The sequence below is a fragment of the Drosophila yakuba genome, chromosome 2L (genome assembly GCF_016746365.2).
Source record: "Drosophila yakuba strain Tai18E2 chromosome 2L, Prin_Dyak_Tai18E2_2.1, whole genome shotgun sequence".
In the NCBI taxonomy this organism is placed as follows: Eukaryota; Metazoa; Arthropoda; class Insecta; order Diptera; family Drosophilidae; genus Drosophila; species Drosophila yakuba.
In genome coordinates this window covers 12699028-12722769 of record NC_052527.2, presented here as the reverse complement: position 1 = coordinate 12722769, position 23742 = coordinate 12699028, and the positions used below count along the sequence as shown (strand labels likewise).

General features: G+C 43.7%; 5 protein-coding genes and 1 non-coding gene across 6 annotated transcripts; 4 read left to right on the top strand and 2 right to left on the bottom strand.

Annotated features, from left to right (window-relative positions):
- Window positions 1-37: 37 nt before the first annotated feature.
- On the top strand, window positions 38-16681 carry LOC120320862 (mucin-3A). Its single transcript, XM_039371798.2, has 2 exons — window positions 38-79; window positions 229-16681. The coding sequence occupies exons 1-2, from the start codon at window positions 38-40 to the stop codon at window positions 16507-16509; spliced, it is 16323 nt and encodes a 5440-aa protein (XP_039227732.1). The 3' UTR covers window positions 16510-16681.
- A 195-nt stretch (window positions 16682-16876) lies between these two features.
- Window positions 16877-18204, top strand: LOC6527916 (40S ribosomal protein S2). The gene is made up of 2 exons (XM_002088948.3): window positions 16877-16986; window positions 17337-18204. Exon 2 carries the CDS (start codon window positions 17338-17340, stop codon window positions 18139-18141), a length of 804 nt encoding a protein of 267 aa, XP_002088984.1. The 5' UTR covers window positions 16877-16986; window position 17337; the 3' UTR covers window positions 18142-18204.
- Window positions 18205-18258: 54 nt separating this feature from the next.
- Window positions 18259-19238, bottom strand: LOC6527915 (rRNA-processing protein FCF1 homolog). Its single transcript, XM_002088947.4, has 2 exons — window positions 19096-19238; window positions 18259-19038 (listed from the first exon to the last, which is right to left on the bottom strand). Exons 1-2 carry the CDS (start codon window positions 19096-19098, stop codon window positions 18439-18441), a joined length of 603 nt encoding a protein of 200 aa, XP_002088983.1. The 5' UTR covers window positions 19099-19238; the 3' UTR covers window positions 18259-18438.
- Window positions 19239-19591: 353 nt separating this feature from the next.
- LOC6527914 lies at window positions 19592-19704 on the top strand. Its single transcript, XR_005560457.1, has one exon. It is a non-coding gene; the product is annotated as a small nucleolar RNA Z5 (small nucleolar RNA).
- Window positions 19705-21083: 1379 nt separating this feature from the next.
- LOC6527910 (twinkle protein, mitochondrial) lies at window positions 21084-23282 on the top strand. Its single transcript, XM_002088946.3, has 3 exons — window positions 21084-21404; window positions 21464-21901; window positions 22073-23282. The coding sequence occupies exons 1-3, from the start codon at window positions 21113-21115 to the stop codon at window positions 23182-23184; spliced, it is 1842 nt and encodes a 613-aa protein (XP_002088982.1). The 5' UTR covers window positions 21084-21112; the 3' UTR covers window positions 23185-23282.
- LOC6527909 (cysteine-rich PDZ-binding protein) lies at window positions 23197-23692 on the bottom strand. Its single transcript, XM_002088945.4, has 2 exons — window positions 23463-23692; window positions 23197-23403 (listed from the first exon to the last, which is right to left on the bottom strand). Exons 1-2 carry the CDS (start codon window positions 23690-23692, stop codon window positions 23274-23276), a joined length of 360 nt encoding a protein of 119 aa, XP_002088981.1. The 3' UTR covers window positions 23197-23273.
- Between the last annotated feature and the right edge of the window lie 50 nt (window positions 23693-23742).

The following is a 23742-nucleotide window of genomic DNA, read 5'->3' as shown; positions in this document are numbered from 1 at the left end:
TGCTTGAAATGCATAAACATTCTTTAAGCTTATCTCTATGTTTTGTAATATTGACCCGCGCACCTACCTGTTGAACTGTGTTGAACTACGACCCTGGAAAACCTTATCAGCTCAGTGCTATGCCACTTTCTTTGCTTCCTATTTAAGCACCAACTAAGGCTCAAAAATCCAGAGTCTTGCTCGAATAGTTGCAATGGTAAGTCCGAAATACTTTTAGTTTCCGCATAGCAACATTTTGCTCAATTACAGGTCCTTCTAAGTTGTGTCATTTGGCTTGCCCTTTGGCAAGCTGCTAATGCAGCGCTGGATGGCAGTGAAATTCAATTCGCGGACGAATCAGAAACAGAATCTGCCACAAAATACCCTGATTACTGCTGGCTAGATCCTTTTCTTCCAGGATGCCCATATGGTCCAGATGATGGGAGTACATCGACCACTGAGACTTCAACACCGGCAACAACAAATACAAATACAGTCACATCCACTGAGAGAACCCAAAAGACAGCTACTGAAAAGGGAACGACCACCGAGAAAACAACAACTCTAAACACCACCACCATTAAACCTACACCAGAGTCAAGGACAACTCATGAGCCAACCACTCGAAAGACAACAACCCATAAGACAACAGTAAAGCCAACGACCAAAAAGACCACAACTAAAAGGACGACACATGAACCCACAACTAAGGGATCAACCACTTTAAGGACTACTGCGGAACCAATCACTCGTAAAACATCTACTAGAAAGACTAGTACAGAGCAAACCACTACGGAGGAAACAACTGAAAAGACAACTCATGAGCCATCCACTGAGAAAACAACGACCCATAAGACAACAGTTGAACCTACGACCAAGAAGACAACAACTAAACGGACGACTCATAAACCCACAACTAAGGGATCAACCACTTTAAGGACTACTGCGGAACCAACCACTCATAAAACATCTAATACAAAGACTAGTACAGAGCAAACCCCTACGGAGGAAACAACTGAAAAGACAACTCATGAGCCATCCACTGAGAAAACAACGACCCATAAGACAACAGTTGAACCTACGACCAAGAAGACAACCACTAAAAGGACGACTCCTGAACCCACAACTAGGGGATCAACCACTTTAAGGACTACTGCAGAACCAACCACACGTAAGACATCTACTACAAAGACTAGTACAGAGCCAACAACTACAGAGAAAACAACTGAAAAGACAACTCATGAGCCAACCACTGAGAAAACAACGAGCCATAAGACAACAGTAGAACCTAGGACCAAGAAGACAACAACTAAAAGGACGACACATGAACCCACAACTAAGGGATCAACCACTTTAAGGACTACTGCAGAACCAACCACTCGTAAAACATCTAATACAAAGACTAGTACAGAGCAAACCACTACGGAAGAAACAACTGAAAAGACAACTCATGAGCCAGCGACTCAGAAAACAACGACCCATAAGACAACAGTTGAACCAACGACCAAGAAGACAACAACTAAAAGGACGACACATGAACCCATAACTAAGGGATCAACCACTTTAAGGACTACTGCAGAACCAACCACTCGTAAAAAATCGACTACAAAGACTAGTACAGAGCCAACAACTACGGAGAAAACAACTGAAAAGACAACTCATGAGCCAACCACTGAGAAAACAACGACCCATAAGACAACAGTTGAACCTACGACCAAGAAGACAACCACTAAAAGGACGACTCCTGAACCCACAACTAGGGGATCAACCACTTTAAGGACTACTGCAGAACCAACCACACGTAAGACATCTACTACAAAGACTAGTAGAGACCCAACAACCACAGAAGAAACAACTGAACAGACAACTCATGAGCCAGCGACTCAGAAAACAACGAGCTATAAGACAACAGTAGAACCTAGGACCAAGAAGACAACAACTAAAAGGACGACACATGAACCCATAACTAAGGGATCAACCACTTTAAGGACTACTGCAGAACCAACCACTCGTAAAAAATCGACTACAAAGACTAGTACAGAGCCAACAACTACGGAGAAAACAACTGAAAAGACAACTCATGAGCCAACCACTGAGAAAACAACGACCCATAAGGCAACAGTTGAACCTACGACCAAGAAGACAACAACTAAAAGGACGACACATGAACCCACAACTAAGGGATCAACCACTTTAAGGACTCCTGCAGAACCAACCACACGTAAGACATCTACTACAAAGACTAGTACAGAGCCAACAACCACAGAGGAAACAACTGAACAGACAACTCATGAGCCAGCGACTCAGAAAACAACGACCCATAAGACAACAGTTGAACGAACGACCAAGAAGACAACAACTAAAAGGACGACACATGAACCCACAACTAAGGGATCAACCACTTTAAGGACTACTGCAGAACCAACCACTCGTAAAACAGCTAATACAAAGACTAGTACAGAGCAAACCACTACGGAAGAAACAACTGAAAAGACAACTCATGAGCCAACCACTGAGAAAACAACGACCCATAAGGCAACAGTTGAACCTACGACCAAGAAGACAACAACTAAAAGGACGACACATGAACCCACAACTAAGGGATCAACCACTTTAAGGACTCCTGCAGAACCAACCACACGTAAGACATCTACTACAAAGACTAGTACAGAGCCAACAACCACAGAGGAAACAACTGAACAGACAACTCATGAGCCAGCGACTCAGAAAACAACGAGCCATAAGACAACAGTAGAACCTACGACCAAGAAGACAACAACTAAAAGGACGACACATGAACCCACAACTGAGGGATCAACCACTTTAAGGACTACTGCAGAACCAACAACACGTAAGACATCTACTACAAAGACTAGTACAGAGCCAACTACGGAGGAAACAAGTGAAAAGACAACTCGTGAGCCAACCACTGAGAAAACAACGACCCATAAGACAACAGTAGAACCTAGGACCAAGAAGACAACAACTAAAAGGACGACACATGAACCCACAACTAAGGGATCAACCACTTTAAGGACTACTGCAGAACCAACCACTCGTAAAAAATCGACTACAAAGACTAGTACAGAGCCAACAACCACAGAGGAAACAACTGAACAGACAACTCATGAGCCAGCGACTCAGAAAACAACGAGCCATAAGACAACAGTAGAACCTAGGACCAAGAAGACAACAACTAAAAGGACGACACATGAACCCACAACTAAGGGATCAACCACTTTAAGGACTACCGCAGAACCAACCACACGTAAGACATCTACTACAAAGACTAGTACAGAGCCAACAACCACAGAGGAAACAACTGAACAGACAACTCATGAGCCAGCGACTCAGAAAACAACGACCCATAAGACAACAGTTGAACCAACGACCAAGAAGACAACAACTAAAAGGACGACACAAGAACCCACAACTAAGGGATCAACCACTTTAAGGACTACCGCAGAACCAACCACACGTAAGACATCTACTACAAAGACTAGTACAGAGCCAACAACCACAGAGGAAACAACTGAACAGACAACTCATGAGCCAGCGACTCAGAAAACAACGACCCATAAGACAACAGTTGAACCTACGACCAAGAAGACAACAACTAAAAGGACGACACATGAACCCACAACTGAGGGATCAACCACTTTAAGGACTACTGCAGAACCAAATACACGTAAGACATCTACTAAAAAGACTAGTACAGAGCCAACAACCACAGAGGAAACAACTGAACAGACAACTCATGAGCCAGCGACTCAGAAAACAACGACCCATAAGACAACAGTTGAACCAACGACCAAGAAGACAACAACTAAAAGGACGACACATGAACCCACAACTAAGGGATCAACCACTTTAAGGACTACTGCGGAACCAATCACTCGTAAAACATCTACTAGAAAGACTAGTACAGAGCAAACCACTACGGAGGAAACAACTGAACAGACAACTCATGAGCCAGCGACTCAGAAAACAACGAGCCACAAGACAACAGTAGAACCTACGACCAAGAAGACAACAACTAAAAGGACGACACATGAACCCACAACTAAGGAATCAACCACTTTAAGGACTACTGCAGAACCAACCACACGTAAGACATCTACTACAAAGACTAGTACAGAGCCAACAACCACAGAAGAAACAACTGAACAGACAACTCATGAGCCAGCGACTCAGAAAACAACGAGCCATAAGACAACAGTAGAACCTAGGACCAAGAAGACAACAACTAAAAGGACGACACATGAACCCACAACTAAGGGATCAACCACTTTAGGGACTACTGCAGAACCAACCACACGTAAGACATCTACTACAAAGACTAGTACAGAGCCAACAACTACGGAGAAAACAACTGAAAAGACAACTCATGATCCAACCACTGAGAAAACAACGACCCATAAGGCAACAGTTGAACCTACGACCAAGACGACAACAACTAAAAGGACGACACATGAACCCACAACTGAGGGATCAACCACTTTAAGGACTACTGCAGAACCAACCACACGTAAGACATCTACTACAAAGACTAGTACAGAGCCAACAACCACAGAGGAAACAACTGAACAGACAACTCATGAGCCAGCGACTCAGAAAACAACGACCCATAAGACAACAGTTGAACCTACGACCAAGAAGACAACAACTAAAAGGACGACACATGAACCCACAACTAAGGGATCAACCACTTTAAGGACTACCGCAGAACCAACCACACGTAAGACATCTACTACAAAGACTAATACAGAGCCAACAACTACAGAGAAAACAACTGAAAAGACAACTCATGAGCCAACCACTGAGAAAACAACGACCCATAAGGCAACAGTTGAACCAACGACCAAGAAGACAACAACTAAAAGGACGACACATGAACCCACAACTAAGGGATCAACAACTTTAAGGACTACTGCGAAACCAACCACTCGTAAAACATCTAATACAAAGACTAGTACAGAGCAAACCACTACGGAAGAAACAACTGAAAAGACAACTCATGAGCCAACCACTCAGAAAACAACGAGCCATAAGACAACAGTAGAACCTACGACCAAGAAGACAACAACTAAAAGGACGACACATGAACCCACAACTGAGGGATCAACCACTTTAAGGACTACTGCAGAACCAACCACACGTAAGACATCTACTACAAAGACTAGTACAGAGCCAACTACGGAGGAAACAAGTGAAAAGACAACTCGTGAGCCAACCACTGAGAAAACAACGACCCATAAGACAACAGTAGAACCTAGGACCAAGAAGACAACAACTAAAAGGACGACACATGAACCCACAACTAAGGGATCAACCACTTTAAGGACTACTGCAGAACCAACCACTCGTAAAAAATCGACTACAAAGACTAGTACAGAGCCAACAACCACAGAGGAAACAACTGAACAGACAACTCATGAGCCAGCGACTCAGAAAACAACGAGCCATAAGACAACAGTAGAACCTAGGACCAAGAAGACAACAACTAAAAGGACGACACATGAACCCACAACTAAGGGATTAACCACTTTAGGGACTACTGCAGAACCAACCACACGTAAGACATCTACTACAAAGACTAATACAGAGCCAACAACTACAGAGAAAACAACTGAAAAGACAACTCATGAGCCAACCACTGAGAAAACAACGACCCATAAGGCAACAGTAGAACCTAGGACCAAGAAGACAACAACTAAAAGGACGACACATGAACCCACAACTAAGGGATTTACCACTTTAGGGACTACTGCAGAACCAACCACACGTAAGACATCTACTACAAAGACTAGTACAGAGCCAACAACCACAGAGGAAACAACTGAACAGACAACTCATGAGCCAGCGACTCAGAAAACAACGAGCCATAAGACAACAGTAGAACCTACGACCAAGAAGACAACAACTAAAAGGACGACACATGAACCCACAACTGAGGGATCAACCACTTTAAGGACTACTGCAGAACCAAATACACGTAAGACATCTACTACAAAGACTAGTACAGAGCCAACAACCACAGAGGAAACAACTGAACAGACAACTCATGAGCCAGCGACTCAGAAAACAACGACCCATAAGACAACAGTTGAACCAACGACCAAGAAGACAACAACTAAAAGGACGACACATGAACCCACAACTAAGGGATCAACCACTTTAAGGACTACCGCAGAACCAACCACACGTAAGACATCTACTACAAAGACTAGTACAGAGCCAACAACCACAGAGGAAACAACTGAACAGACAACTCATGAGCCAGCGACTCAGAAAACAACGACCCATAAGACAACAGTTGAACCAACGACCAAGAAGACAACAACTAAAAGGACGACACATGAACCCACAACTAAGGGATCAACCACTTTAAGGACTACTGCGGAACCAATCACTCGTAAAACATCTACTAGAAAGACTAGTACAGAGCAAACCACTACGGAGGAAACAAGTGAAAAAACAACTCGTGAGCCAACCACTGAGAAAACAACGACCCATAAGACAACAGTAGAACCTAGGACCAAGAAGACAACAACTAAAAGGACGACACATGAACCCACAACTAAGGGATCAACCACTTTAAGGACTACTGCAGAACCAACCACTCGTAAAAAATCGACTACAAAGAGTAGTACAGAGCCAACAACCACTGAGGAAACAACTGAACAGACAACTCATGAGCCAGCGACTCAGAAAACAACGAGCCATAAGACAACAGTAGAACCTTGGACCAAGAAGACAACAACTAAAAGGACGACACATGAACCCACAACTAAGGGATCAACCACTTTAAGGACTACTGCAGAACCAACCACACGTAAGACATCTACTACAAAGACTAGTACAGAGCCAACAACCACAGAGGAAACAACTGAACAGACAACTCATGAGCCAGCGACTCAGAAAACAACGAGCCATAAGACAACAGTAGAACCTACGACCAAGAAGACAACAACTAAAAGGACGACACATGAACCCACAACTGAGGGATCAACCACTTTAAGGACTACTGCAGAACCAACCACACGTAAGACATCTACTACAAAGACTAGTACAGAGCCAACAACCACAGAGGAAACAACTGAACAGACAACTCATGAGCCAGCGACTCAGAAAACAACGACCCATAAGACAACAGTTGAACCTACGACCAAGAAGACAACAACTAAAAGGACGACACATGAACCCACAACTAAGGGATCAACCACTTTAAGGACTACCGCAGAACCAACCACACGTAAGACATCTACTACAAAGACTAATACAGAGCCAACAACTACAGAGAAAACAACTGAAAAGACAACTCATGAGCCAACCACTGAGAAAACAACGACCCATAAGGCAACAGTTGAACCAACGACCAAGAAGACAACAACTAAAAGGACGACACATGAACCCACAACTAAGGGATCAACAACTTTAAGGACTACTGCGAAACCAACCACTCGTAAAACATCTAATACAAAGACTAGTACAGAGCAAACCACTACGGAAGAAACAACTGAAAAGACAACTCATGAGCCAACCACTGAGAAAACAACGACCCATAAGGCAACAGTTGAACCTACGACCAAGAAGACAACAACTAAAAGGACGACACATGAACCCACAACTAAGGGATCAACCACTTTAGGGACTACTGCAGAACCAACCACACGTAAGACATCTACTACAAAGACTAGTACAGAGCCAACAACCACAGAGGAAACAACTGAACAGACAACTCATGAGCCAGCGACTCAGAAAACAACGAGCCACAAGACAACAGTAGAACCTACGACCAAGAAGACAACAACTAAAAGGACGACACATGAACCCACAACTGAGGGATCAACCACTTTAAGGACTACTGCAGAACCAACCACTCGTAAAAAATCGACTACAAAGATTAGTACAGAGCCAACAACTACGGAGAAAACAACTGAAAATACAACTCATGAGCCAACCACTGAGAAAACAACGAGCCATAAGACAACAGTAGAACCTAGGACCAAGAAGACAACAACTAAACGGAGGACTCATAAACCCACAACTAAAGGATCAACAACTTTAAGGACTACTGCGGAACCAACCACACGTAAGACATCTACTACAAAGACTAGTACAGAGCCAACAACCACAGAGGAAACAACTGAACAGACAACTCATGAGCCAGCGACTCAGAAAACAACGAGCCATAAGACAACAGTAGAACCTACGACCAAGAAGACAACAACTAAAAGGACGACACATGAACCCACAACTGAGGGATCAACCACTTTAAGGACTACTGCAGAACCAACCACACGTAAGACATCTACTACAAAGACTAGTACAGAGCCAACTACGGAGGAAACAAGTGAAAAGACAACTCGTGAGCCAACCACTGAGAAAACAACGACCCATAAGACAACAGTAGAACCTAGGACCAAGAAGACAACAACTAAAAGGACGACACATGAACCCACAACTAAGGGATCAACCACTTTAAGGACTACTGCAGAACCAACCACTCGTAAAAAATCGACTACAAAGACTAGTACAGAGCCAACAACCACAGAGGAAACAACTGAACAGACAACTCATGAGCCAGCGACTCAGAAAACAACGAGCCATAAGACAACAGTAGAACCTACGACCAAGAAGACAACAACTAAAAGGACGACACATGAACCCACAACTGAGGGATCAACCACTTTAAGGACTACTGCAGAACCAACCACACGTAAGACATCTACTACAAAGACTAGTACAGAGCCAACAACCACAGAGGAAACAACTGAACAGACAACTCATGAGCCAGCGACTCAGAAAACAACGAGCCATAAGACAACAGTAGAACCTACGACCAAGAAGACAACAACTAAAAGGACGACACATGAACCCACAACTGAGGGATCAACCACTTTAAGGACTACTGCAGAACCAACCACACGTAAGACATCTACTACAAAGACTAGTACAGAGCCAACTACGGAGGAAACAAGTGAAAAGACAACTCGTGAGCCAACCACTGAGAAAACAACGACCCATAAGACAACAGTAGAACCTAGGACCAAGAAGACAACAACTAAAAGGACGACACATGAACCCACAACTAAGGGATCAACCACTTTAAGGACTACTGCAGAACCAACCACTCGTAAAAAATCGACTACAAAGACTAGTACAGAGCCAACAACCACAGAGGAAACAACTGAACAGACAACTCATGAGCCAGCGACTCAGAAAACAACGAGCCATAAGACAACAGTAGAACCTAGGACCAAGAAGACAACAACTAAAAGGACGACACATGAACCCACAACTAAGGGATCAACCACTTTAAGGACTACTGCAGAACCAACCACACGTAAGACATCTACTACAAAGACTAATACAGAGCCAACAACTACAGAGAAAACAACTGAAAAGACAACTCATGAGCCAACCACTGAGAAAACAACGACCCATAAAGCAACAGTTGAACCTACGACCAAGAAGACAACAACTAAAAGGACGACACATGAACCCACAACTAAGGGATCAACCACTTTAAGGACTACTGCAGAACCAACCACACGTAAGACATCTACTACAAAGACTAGTACAGAGCCAACAACCACAGAGGAAACAACTGAACAGACAACTCATGAGCCAGCGACTCAGAAAACAACGAGCCATAAGACAACAGTAGAACCTACGACCAAGAAGACAACAACTAAAAGGACGACACATGAACCCACAACTGAGGGATCAACCACTTTAAGGACTACTGCAGAACCAACCACACGTAAGACATCTACTACAAAGACTAGTACAGAGCCAACAACCACAGAGGAAACAACTGAACAGACAACTCATGAGCAATCGACTCAGAAAACAACGAGCCATAAGACAACAGTAGAACCTAGGACCAAGAAGACAACAACTAAAAGGACGACACATGAACCCACAACTAAGGGATCAACCACTTTAGGGACTACTGCAGAACCAACCACACGTAAGACATCTACTACAAAGACTAGTACAGAGCCAACAACTACGGAGAAAACAACTGAAAAGACAACTCATGATCCAACCACTGAGAAAACAACGACCCATAAGGCAACAGTTGAACCTACGACCAAGACGACAACAACTAAAAGGACGACACATGAACCCACAACTAAGGGATCAACCACTTTAAGGACTACTGCAGAACCAACCACTCGTAAAACATCTAATACAAAGACTAGTACAGAGCAAACCACTACGGAAGAAACAACTGAAAAGACAACTCATGAGCCAACCACTGAGAAAACAACGACCCATAAGGCAACAGTTGAACCTACGACCAAGAAGACAACAACTAAAAGGACGACACATGAACCCACAACTAAGGGATCAACCACTTTAAGGACTACTGCAGAACCAACCACACGTAAGACATCTACTACAAAGACTAGTACAGAGCCAACAACCACAGAGGAAACAACTGAACAGACAACTCATGAGCCAGCGACTCAGAAAACAACGAGCCATAAGACAACAGTAGAACCTACGACCAAGAAGACAACAACTAAAAGGACGACACATGAACCCACAACTGAGGGATCAACCACTTTAAGGACTACTGCAGAACCAACCACACGTAAGACATCTACTACAAAGACTAGTACAGAGCCAACTACGGAGGAAACAAGTGAAAAGACAACTCGTGAGCCAACCACTGAGAAAACAACGACCCATAAGACAACAGTAGAACCTAGGACCAAGAAGACAACAACTAAAAGGACGACACATGAACCCACAACTAAGGGATCGACCACTTTAAGGACTACTGCAGAACCAACCACTCGTAAAAAATCGACTACAAAGACTAGTACAGAGCCAACAACCACAGAGGAAACAACTGAACAGACAACTCATGAGCCAGCGACTCAGAAAACAACGAGCCATAAGACAACAGTAGAACCTAGGACCAAGAAGACAACAACTAAAAGGACGACACATGAACCCACAACTAAGGGATTAACCACTTTAGGGACTACTGCAGAACCAACCACACGTAAGACATCTACTACAAAGACTAATACAGAGCCAACAACTACAGAGAAAACAACTGAACAGACAACTCATGAGCCAACCACTGAGAAAACAACGAGCCATAAGACAACAGTAGAACCTAGGACCAAGAAGACAACAACTAGAAGGACGACACATCAACCCACAACTAAGGGATCAACAACTTTAAGGACTACTGCAGAACCAATCACTCGTAGAACATCTACTACAAAGACTAGTGCAGAGCCAACTACGGAGGAAACAACTGAAAAGACAACTCATGAGCCAACCACTGATAAAACAACGACCCATAAGACAACAGTTGAACCAACGACCAAGAAGACAACAACTAAAAGGACGACACATGAACCCGCTACCAAGAAATCAACAACTATAAGGACTACTGTGGAACCAACCACCCGTAAAACATCTACCACAAAGCCTTCTACGACTAAGAAGGCAACAACTGGAAGGACAACTCATGAGCCAACCACTCGGAAGACAACAAGCCATAAGACAACAGTAAAGCCAACGACCAAGAAGACTACAACCAAAAGAACGACGCATGAACCCACTACAACGACTAAGACTAAGACAACAGTAAAACCAACGACCAAGAAGAGTACAACCAAAAGATCGACGCATGAAGCCGCTACCAAGAAATCAACAACTTTAAGGACTACTGTAGAACCAACCACTCGTAAAACATCTACCACAAAGCCTACTACGACTAAGAAGGCAACAACTGAGAAGACAACTCATGAGCCAACCACTCGGAAGACAACAACCCATAAGACAACAGTAAAGCCAACGACCAAGAAGAAAACAACCAAAAGATCGACGCATGAACCCACTACCAAGAAATCAACAACTTTAAGGACTACTGTGGAACCAACCACTCGTAAAACATCTACCACAAAGCCTACTACGACTAAGAAGGCAACAACTGAGAAGACAACTCATGAGCCAACCACTCGGAAGACAACAACCCATAAGACAACAGTAAAGCCAACGACCAAGAAGACTACAACCAAAAGAACGACGCATGAACCCACTACTTCGACTAAGACTAAGACAACAGTAAAATCAACGACCAAGAAGACTACAACCAAAAAAACGACGCATGAACCCACTACCAAGAAATCAACAACTTTAAGGACTACTGTGGAACCAACCACTCGTAAAACATCTACCACAAAGCCTACTACGACTAAGAAGGCAAGAACTGAAAAGACAACTCATGAGCCAACCACTCGGAAGACAACAACCCATAAGACAACAGTAAAGCCAACGACCAAGAAGACCACTACCAAGAAATCAACAACTTTAAGGACTACTGTGAAACCAACCACTCGTAAAACATCTACCACAAAGCCTACTACGACTAAGAAGGCAACAACTGAAAAGACAACTCATGAGCCAACCACTCGGAAGACAGCAACCCATAAGACAACAGTAAAGCCAACGACCAAGAAGACTACAACCAAAAGAACGACGCATAAACCCACTACCAAGAAATCAACAACTTTAAGGACTACTGTGGAACCAACCACTCGTAAAACATCTACCACAAGGCCTACTACGACTAAGAAGGCAACAACTGAAAAGACAACTCATGAGCCAACCACTCGGAAGATAACAACCCATAAGACAACAGTAAAGCCCACGACCAAGAAGACCACAACCAAAAGAACGACGCATAAACCCACTACCAAGAAATCAACAACTTTAAGGACTACTGTAGAACCAATCACTCGTAAAACATCTACCACAAAGCCTACTTCGACCAAGAAGGCAACCACTGAAAAGACAACTTATGAGCCAACCACTCGGAAGGCAACAAGCCATAAGACAACAGTAAAGCCAACGACCAAGAAGACCACAACCAAAAGAACGACGCATGAACCCACTACTACGACTAAGACTAAGACAACAGTAAAGCCAACGACCAAGAAGACTACAACCAAAAGAACGACGCATGAACCCACTACCAAGAAATCAACAACTTTAAGGACTACTGTGAAACCAACCACTCGTAAAACATCTACCACAAAGCCTACTACGACTATGAAGGCAACAACTGAAAAGACAACTCATGAGCCAACCACTCGGAAGACAACAACCCATAAGACAACAGTAAAGCCAACGACCAAGAAGACCACTACCAAGAAATCAACAACTTTAAGGACTACTGTGAAACCAACCACTCGTAAAACATCTACCACAAAGCCTACTACGACTAAGAAGGCAAGAACTGAAAAGACAACTCATGAGCCAACCACTCGGAAGACAACAACCCATAAGACAACAGTAAAGCCAACGACCAAGAAGACCACTACCAAGAAATCAACAACTTTAAGGACTACTGTGAAACCAACCACTCGTAAAACATCTACCACAAAGCCTACTACGACTAAGAAGGCAACAACTGAAAAGACAACTCATGAGCCAACCACTCGGAAGACAGCAACCCATAAGACAACAGTAAAGCCAACGACCAAGAAGACTACAACCAAAAGAACGACGCATAAACCCACTACCAAGAAATCAACAACTTTAAGGACTACTGTGGAACCAACCACTCGTAAAACATCTACCACAAGGCCTACTACGACTAAGAAGGCAACAACTGAAAAGACAACTCATGAGCCAACCACTCGGAAGATAACAACCCATAAGACAACAGTAAAGCCCACGACCAAGAAGACCACAACCAAAAGAACGACGCATAAACCCACTACCAAGAAATCAACAACTTTAAGGACTACTGTAGAACCAATCACTCGTAAAACATCTACCACAAAGCCTACTTCGACCAAGAAGGCAACCACTGAAAAGACAACTTATGAGCCAACCACTCGGAAGGCAACAAGCCATAAGACAACAGTAAAGCCAACGACCAAGAAGACCACAACCAAAAGAACGACGCATGAACCCACTACTACGACTAAGACTAAGACAACAGTAAAGCCAACGACCAAGAAGACTACAACCAAAAAAACGACGCATGAACCCACTACCAAGAAATCAACAACTTTAAGGACTACTGTGGAACCAACCACTCGTAAAACATCTACCACAAAGCCTACTACGACTATGAAGGCAACAACTGAAAAGACAACTCATGAGCCAACCACTCGGAAGACAACAACCCATAAGACAACAGTAAAGCCAACGACCAAGAAGACCACTACCAAGAAATCAACAACTTTAAGGACTACTGTGAAACCAACCACTCGTAAAACATCTACCACAAGGCCTACTACGACTAAGAAGGCAACAACTGAAAAGACAACTCATGAGCCAACCACTCGGAAGACAGCAACCCATAAGACAACAGTAAAGCCAACGACCAAGAAGACTACAACCAAAAGAACGACGCATAAACCCACTACCAAGAAATCAACAACTTTAAGGACTACTGTAGAACCAATCACTCGTAAAACATCTACCACAAAGCCTACTTCGACCAAGAAGGCAACCACTGAAAAGACAACTCATGAGCCAACCACTCGGAAGACAACAAGCCATAAGACAACAGTAAAGCCAACGACCAAGAAGACCACAACCAAAAGAACGACGCATGAACCCACTACTACGACTAAGACTGAGACAACAGTAAAGCCAACGACCAAGAAGACTACAACCAAAAAAACGACGCATGAACCCACTACCAAGAAATCAACAACTTTAAACTCTTCTGTGGAACCAACCACTCGTAAGACATCTACCACAAAGCCTACTACGACTAAGAAGGCAACAACTGAAAAGACAACTCATGAGCCAACCACTCGGAAGACAACAACCCATAAGACAACAGTAAAGCCAACGACCAAGAAGACTACAACCAAAAGAACGACGCATAAACCCACTACCAAGAAATCAACAACTTTAAGGACTACTGTGGAACCAACCACTCGTAAAACATCTACCACAAGGCCTACTACGACTAAGAAGGCAACAACTGAAAAGACAACTCATAAGCCAACCACTCGGAAGATAACAACCCATAAGACAACAGTAAAGCCCACGACCAAGAAGACTACAACCAAAAGAACGACGCATAAACCCACTACCAAGAAATCAACAACTTTAAGGACTACTGTGAAACCAACCACTCGAAAAACATCTACCACAAGGCCTACTACGACTAAGAAGGCAACAACTGAAAAGACAACTCATGAGCCAACCACTCGGAAGATAACAACCCATAAGACAACAGTAAAGCCCACGACCAAGAAGACTACAACCAAAAGAACGACGCATAAACCCACTACCAAGAAATCAACAACTTTAAGGACTACTGTAGAACCAATCACTCGTAAAACATCTACCACAAAGCCTACTTCGACCAAGAAGGCAACCACTGAAAAGACAACTCATGAGCCAACCACTCGGAAGACAACAAGCCATAAGACAACAGTAAAGCCAACGACCAAGAAGACCACAACCAAAAGAACGACGCATGAACCCACTACTACGACTAAGACTAAGACAACAGTAAAGCCAACGACCAAGAAGACTACAACCAAAAGAACGACGCATGAACCCACTACCAAGAAATCAACAACTTTAAGGACTACTGTGAAACCAACCACTCGTAAAACATCTACCACAAAGCCTACTACCACTAAGAAAGCAACAACTAAAAAGACAACTCATGAGCCAACCACTCGAATAACAACAACCCATAAGACAACAGTAAAGCCAACGACCAAGAAGACTACAACCAAAAGAACGACGCATGAACCCACTACCAAAAAATCAACCACTTTAAAGACTTCTGTAGAACCAACCACTCATAAAACATCTACTACAAAGCCTACAACGACTAAGAAGGCAACAACCGAGAAGACAACTCGTGTACCAACCACTCGGAAAACAACAACCCATAAGACAACAGTAAAGCCAACGACCAAAAAGACTACAACCAAAAGAACGACGCATGAACCCACTACCAAGAAATCAACAACTCTAAGGACCACTGCAGAACCAACCACTCGTAAAACATCTAACACAAAGACTACTGGGAAGTCAACCACACGGGAGCCAACCACATCGGGTAATACAACAGCAGAACAAACAACAAAAAGAACGACAGATAAAATAAATACAACAACTCAAAAACCAACATCCGTAGAAACTACAACCAATTCTTCAAATCAGCGCAAAACTACCACGGAATCTTCCACCACCGAAGAGCAGCATATTCACCACCATCATCACCACATTCATTATCACAAGCCCGCTGATACAGGTCCATCCTTTATTCCACTTCCTAATCTTCCGCCGCTGCCGTTGCCCCTGCCCTGGCCACCACTTCCACTTCCCGATTTCCCTCTACCTTTGCCTCCTTTACCTGCTGTGTTGCCACCGCTGCCTGCACTCCCACCATTGCCAGAAGTAAACTTAACAGAAATTTCCTTACCCGAAATTTCCCTTCCCAATTTGCCACCACTACCACAATTGCCGAATCCTTTTGGTGGACTTCCAAACTTATTTGGGTGATAGTTAACCACTAAAAATGAGGCGGCCTTCAATATGTATAAATATACAAAATTATTGTTAATGGCTATGGAAATGTGAAAGTAAATTAACCAGACGGAATACTGAGTTGGGAAATCTGTTAAGTATTGTATTGAATTGTACCATTTAATAAAGAAACTGTTATTTAATAATACATTCTTTTAATACATTCTTTTATTTTATGTTGCGATTGATCATCAAGATTTTTGAAACCCTTTTATTATTGGAAAACATGTTTAATATCTAAATATTTTTACAGTGTATAATGTAAATAACCGGGCGAAACTCTACGTTTCAGCAATTAGGTATTTTATGTATATATCGATTATCCATACCATATCATGTTTATCGATAGCAACGGTGTCGTGCCCACTATCGTGGGTGGTTGAACCATCTCTTAGCGGATGGCTCGGCCATTTCGTTTTTGTCTTCACCCCAATAAAGTTGATAGACCTACAAGTAAGCATTTTTGGTTGGAAAAAGTGTGAAATAAATTATCTATTTTAACCACTATGCGCCATGTTATAGTCAGAGATCTTAAACATTCTTGAATCTAGTTTAAAGTGTTGGAATGTCAGTGATTGAGTATTATTTTCGCAAAAATCGATTGCCCCAATGGGACACCACGTGTTTCAAAATGGCGACGATATCTAGAATGGTGAACAACTTTCCTTTATTTTGCGTTTCTTATCAAAGGACTTACGGGGTCCTAAAGATAGGCTTAGATGTCTGGCTTGGCAGCAGAAAAAAGAAAGATTGACCATTATAGATGTGAACCTAACCTATTTTTTGTAACTCTGCTCTTTTAGAATGGCGGACGCAGCTCCAGCCCGTAGTGGATTCCGTGGCGGATTTGGCTCTCGTGGTGGTCGTGGTGGACGCGGTCGTGGCCGTGGACGCGGCGCCCGCGGACGTGGAAAGGAGGACTCCAAGGAGTGGGTGCCAGTGACCAAGCTGGGACGCCTGGTGCGCGAGGGCAAGATCAAGTCCTTGGAGGAGATCTACCTGTACTCTCTCCCCATCAAAGAGTTCGAGATCATCGACTTCTTCCTGGGATCCGCGCTGAAGGATGAGGTGCTGAAGATCATGCCCGTCCAGAAGCAGACCCGTGCTGGTCAGCGTACCCGTTTCAAGGCCTTCGTTGCCATCGGCGATAACAACGGCCACATTGGTCTCGGCGTTAAGTGCAGCAAGGAAGTGGCCACCGCCATCCGTGGTGCCATCATCCTGGCCAAGCTCTCCGTTGTGCCCGTGCGCCGTGGCTACTGGGGAAACAAGATCGGCAAGCCCCACACCGTGCCCTGCAAGGTCACCGGCAAGTGCGGATCCGTCTCCGTGCGCCTCATCCCCGCTCCCCGTGGTACCGGCATTGTCTCGGCCCCCGTGCCCAAGAAGCTGCTGACCATGGCCGGTATTGAGGATTGTTACACCTCGGCCCGTGGCTCCACTGGAACCCTCGGCAACTTCGCCAAGGCTACCTATGCCGCCATCGCCAAGACGTACGCCTACTTGACCCCCGATCTGTGGAAGGAGATGCCTCTGGGCTCCACTCCCTACCATGCATACTCGGACTTCCTGTCCAAGCCCACTCCTCGTCTGCACGCCGAAGCCTAAGTGAGCACCTTCGAGGCCAATTAATCCAGAGTTTTTGAATAAAGTCATAAACCTTTAAATATATTCCTTTGCTCATTTGTTATTATTGTGGGAATCGGTCGATTTAAAGATGAATTGTTGTGGTTACATTTCTTGTAACGGCTTATATTCTTTTTAATACAATTTGTTTGCGGTTGTTTCCTTTGTTAATCGGAACAACAATAGTAAATATCTTTAGGAAGAACCAAACACAATGCTTGCTGCTTACATATAAGAATATATTTAAAAAATTACACTTAGAATAGGTAAACAAAGGGTCTACGCCTTGACACCATACGCTTCTGGCATACGCTCAATTGCGTACTTGTGCGCAGCCACATACATGATAGGCACACCGGGAATCTTGCGGATGCGGTTCTTTAGGTCCTTGTCGTTGGTGGCCACAATGTAGCACTTGTGCTGGCGCACTCGCTCCACGAGGCAGTCGTCCGCATAGGTGCCCTTGTGCAGGCAGGGCAGTCGCTCGAATCTGGGATCGGAGATTATGCGCAGGGCCAGCTTGTACTTGTTGCCCAGCTTCTCCAGCTCGGCTCGCACGCAGTCGGAGATGTAGGGTATGCACTTGGCATACAGACAGTCCATCATACCCTGCACAATGTCCAGTTTGTTCTTAATGCTAAAGTTGATGAAGTTCGTGTCCAGTACGATGTGGTACGGCGGTCCCAGCTGGGTGTTGTACTGGAAGAAGAGGGCGGAGCTCTGCTGGGTGGCCTCGTGCACCTTAATCTGGTGCGGATCCTCAGCCTTCTTTCTCTTCACTCGAATCTGATCCTTGAGCCGGGCGTCTGTGGGTTTCATTAGGCGCTTAAGCTGTGCATTACGTTGTTTCTTCACCTTCTGCGTTTTCTTGTGCTTTCCCTGTAAGATAGTGAAGATGTTAGGACGATTATAATTAGATATGAAAGGATTATGTACCATTGTGTGCTGTAATTCCTTAAAAAAGTAAACAATATAGCTTAAGAAGTGGCACACGTGTGGAAAGTATTTTGGTAAAGTCAGCTGTTTCGGCTAGACCAGCGATGATAGCGATAGGCAATCGATACACCGAATGAATATATAAATATTTTACAAGTCTTCGACATATTAAAAGATAATATATTTTTTATAGAAAATACATTTTGTGAATAAATTAGCGGAAATTAATAAGTATATCAACTTATCGTTTTTGTTAAATAAAGCACATTCTCATACAATATATATCAATCAAAAACATTTTTCCGATACGATATTTCCATGGCTGCATCTTGAGACATCGATAGTTTGCCGCCATCTTTGCTCAGAATCTTTCCTTCCACGTGGGAAAACGAAACTCGTTCATTTCATTTCAAGACTCAAAATGGTAAGTTGTGTGCTCCTCTTACATAGTTACTCATCAAGTAAATTAAAATGCTTAAAAGGAAAAGTGGTATGCCTCAAATGATGAAACAGATGACGAGACTGAAGGAACGAATTCTCGACTTGGCGCTGTATTTTTCGGTGCCTCGTTAAATATTTGTTCATTTAAGATGATTCGGCAATCTGATGGCATACTGCTTTAACTGCTTTAGTTGATTGGTTTTGGCAAGAGTATGTGCTGAAAGTTTGGTATTTCTTGCAGTAAACAACATTGGAAACCATAAGCATTTGGCTAAATCGAGATCCGTGCACTCCACGTGCATGTGAGACACCTCGGGACAACATGTGAGCCTATTGAGACACCTCGGGACAAAATGTGAGCCCATTGAGACACCTTGGGCAATGAGCCCCCTGGAACACCAGTTTCGCACTGGAGGTAAGATAATAGTACTTTTGGTTGGTTTATTCTTTTCTGATGATCTTATACACAGACCTGTACTGAGCTCAAATACCGTGCAGAAAATTGTAAACTGAAACCTAACCAAATATGTAAAATATGAAGAAATATTCTGTGTACACTATATTAATGAATTCTTTTTTTCTTTCAGACTCATTCCGTTTTGAGGTTATGTATGGGTTCAGCTGCAGCAAACACATGGATATCACCCATAAAGGTAATTAATCTGCACCAGCATTTTTATGTTTCGTTGAACTGATGATTACCTTTAACACCTTTTGCGGTTTCCACCAGAAAGCTTCGGCTTAATGATGGTCTAAGGCGTCTGACTATAAATTTTAATACAAAATTTGATATATAATATATTTCCTTTACTTATATTTTTACTATTATAATCTGTTTCCAGAACAACTCAGCAGTATGGTGTGAACGGACTCCAAGAATAACTAAGTGAACTCGTTTATTTGACAGCATTTATAAGGTAATATTTCCAACAATATTTAAATTATTATATAATGATGATTACCTTCAACACCTTTTGCGGTTTCCACCAGAAAGCTTCGGCTTAAGGATGGTCTAAGGCGTCTGATTATTATGCATAATTATATATTTTGCTCTTTTTGAGATAATGCATCTAAAATTTTATATTTTTCTTTAATTGCAGAATGACGTTGACAGCCTTGTAAAGAATAATTGGAAATTTTCATATACCGAAAAACTAATAAAATTAAATCATAATAAATTACATACATTGTTTATTGTTCTTGGGGAAATGGGTGGTAATAATTTAGGACACGCTACGCATTTTATGAAAAAAATTTGTTTTAAGGCAAAATAATTAAAATCTCGACTTTGCAAATTGGTAAAATAAAGTTGTGACCTATTCTTAAAATGTTACTTTTTACTGGGCTTGGAAATTGGGCTCATAAAACCATTTAGCTTACAATTATGCTACTGCGACAAAAAGCTAATGAGACAGATCGAAAATAATTGTAAAAAAGAAATAGATTAATATAGAAAGTTATTTAGCCCAATGAAGCTTATTAAAATGATCTTATAGTAAACGAGTCTTCAAAAGTTGCGCGCCAAATTGTCATCCCTATATTCCACCCCCCACATTCGATATCGATAACATGGAAAATGAGACGCGCCGGTTTAATCAAACCGCTGTTGCGTATAAATAACGAAAAACATCGTGTTTGGAGAAAAAACTACGCCACTCAAGTGGATTCCGGCTTGGCGGAGTGCTCACTGGACCCCAAGGAGTATGTGGACCTCAAGCGGCAACTGCGGCAGCTCAACTTGCCCCACAAAGACGGACACACGTGCTTGCAACTGGAGTGTCGCCTCTGCGATCGCAACAGGCAGCCGGTGACAAACGCCAAAAAGGGCACTGATCATGGGCTGCTGGCTTACGTAAACAAGCGGACGGGTGAGAGCACCAAATACACCCCAGAAAAATATCCGTATTAAATCCAATATCTCGTTTAGGAGCCTTTATCTGCCCGAACTGCGACGTAAAAACCTCACTGGGCAGTGCCCTATTATCCTATCAGTTGCCCCATCCGGCTGGCTATAGACAACCGCTGCCAAGGCAGCCGCTCTATGAATCGCGATTTCCCCACCTTACCGAAGTCACTCCCGAGGCCTGCGCAGCTCTGGGGATCAAAGGCTTGAAGGAGGACCAACTAAATGCCATTGGAGCACAGTGGGAGTCGCAGCAACAGCTGCTCCATTTCAAGTTACGCAATGCCGCGCAAGTGGTGGTGGGAGAAAAGGTGTTATATCTGGGCGATCGACGTGAGGAGATCTACCAGAGCAGCTCTAGCTCCGGTCTGCTGATCCACGGTGCGATGAACAAAACCAAAGCGGTTCTAGTCAGCAATCTTCTGGACTTTATTGTCCTTGCCACTCAGAACATTGAAACGCGTAAGTGAGCTCTGTTTTGGGTATATTTTGCAGTGGCTGCAAAATAGTGAACAAATTCTAAGCTGAGATACTTAAAATATCAGTGGAAAATAATTAGCACACTTTAGTTTGTAGCATTTTAAGAAATAAGTTATTTTAAACATTTTCTTCGATACTCATTGTTTTTCTCAGATTGCGTTGTATGCCTGCCCTACGAACTGAAGACACTTCCGCAGGAGTGTCTGCCCGCTTTGGAACGCTTCAAGGAGCTTATCTTTTGGTTGCACTACGATGCTAGTCACAGCTGGGATGCAGCAAGAGCGTTTGCGTTAAAGTTGGACGAAAGGCGATGCCTGTTGATCCGACCCACCGAAACGGAACCTGCCCCCCATTTGGCTCTGCGCCGACGCCTCAATCTGCGCCACATCCTGGCCAAAGCGACACCGGTGCAGCACAAGGCCATCACAACATTCGGAGCGATGCGAAATGACATTCTCAGCGAGTTGCAAAACATCGAGAAGGTCAATGGAGTAAAGTGGAAGCGCTTTCCAGTTCTGAACAAGCTGCTCAAAGGCCATCGGAGGGGAGAGTTAACTATCTTAACAGGACCCACTGGAAGTGGAAAGACAACCTTTATGAGCGAGTACTCACTTGATCTGGCCATGCAGGGCGTAAACACGCTGTGGGGCTCGTTCGAGATCCGAAACACCCGGCTGGCGGCCACCTTGCTTCGCCAGTATGTGGGCTACCCGTTGGACGACCGGTTGCAGGAGTTCAACCACTGGGCAGCTGAGTTTGAACGTTTGCCGCTTTACTTTATGACCTTCCACGGACAGCAGCCCCTTAAGCCAGTTCTGGAAGCCATCGAGCATGCCTCTTATGTACACGACGTGATGCACGTAATCATCGACAATCTGCAGTTTATGATGGGCGTGTCCACATATCGAGGCGACAAGTTCTGGGAGCAAGACTCTATTATAGCAGCCTTTCGCTCCTTTGCCACCAAGCACAATGTCCATGTGACGCTCGTAATGCATCCACGCAAGGAGCGGCAAGAGGATGAGCTGACAACTAGCTCGGTTTTCGGAACAGCAAAGGCCACCCAAGAAGCGGACAACGTGCTAATCATACAAGACAAGAGGCTGACTTCTGTGCGGGGCAAGAAGTATCTCCAGATTGCTAAGAATCGCTACTCCGGTGACCTGGGTATTATGCCACTGGAATTCGACAAAGATGCCCTGAGCTATTCCTCCCAGATCCAAAATGCTAAGCGAAAGCGGGAAAAGACGCCATCCGAGAACTGACTTATGAAGGCATTTGTTGTACTATACGATATAATTATTATGTTGTCTATGGCTAGTTTAGTCTTAAGTGAATCCTTTGATAAACTGCATCACGTTGAGCTCTGTTTGTAGTTCTTGGTGTTCATGATCTTCTTGCCGCACATGGCGCATATGGCCTTCTTGTAGGCGCACGCCTGGCAATAGTGGGATCCCATCTGGTGCACTTTCTGTCGGCATATCCTGACAAATTAAAAATTGGTTTTAAGATAACCAGATGGATTCTAAAGTTGATTTCCTACCGGCAAGGCGGTAAGGCAGTCCCTATAGGATTGTATCGTTCGCGGGCCGAGGATAAAGCCTTGTTCTCGTTGATCTTACGTCCTCCCGCAGGCGCTGTGCTGGTTCTCCACGGATTGGGGGCTGAAACTTTGGACAGCTTGGCCTCGCATTTCTCGCACACCATTTTTCTTATCAATTCAATTTGTTTTTTATTTACGTTTTCCGAAAACAGTGTGACCACTCCATTCATATCAATATGTGATCGGGGCTTGCTATCGAATAACTACAATGACAACAATT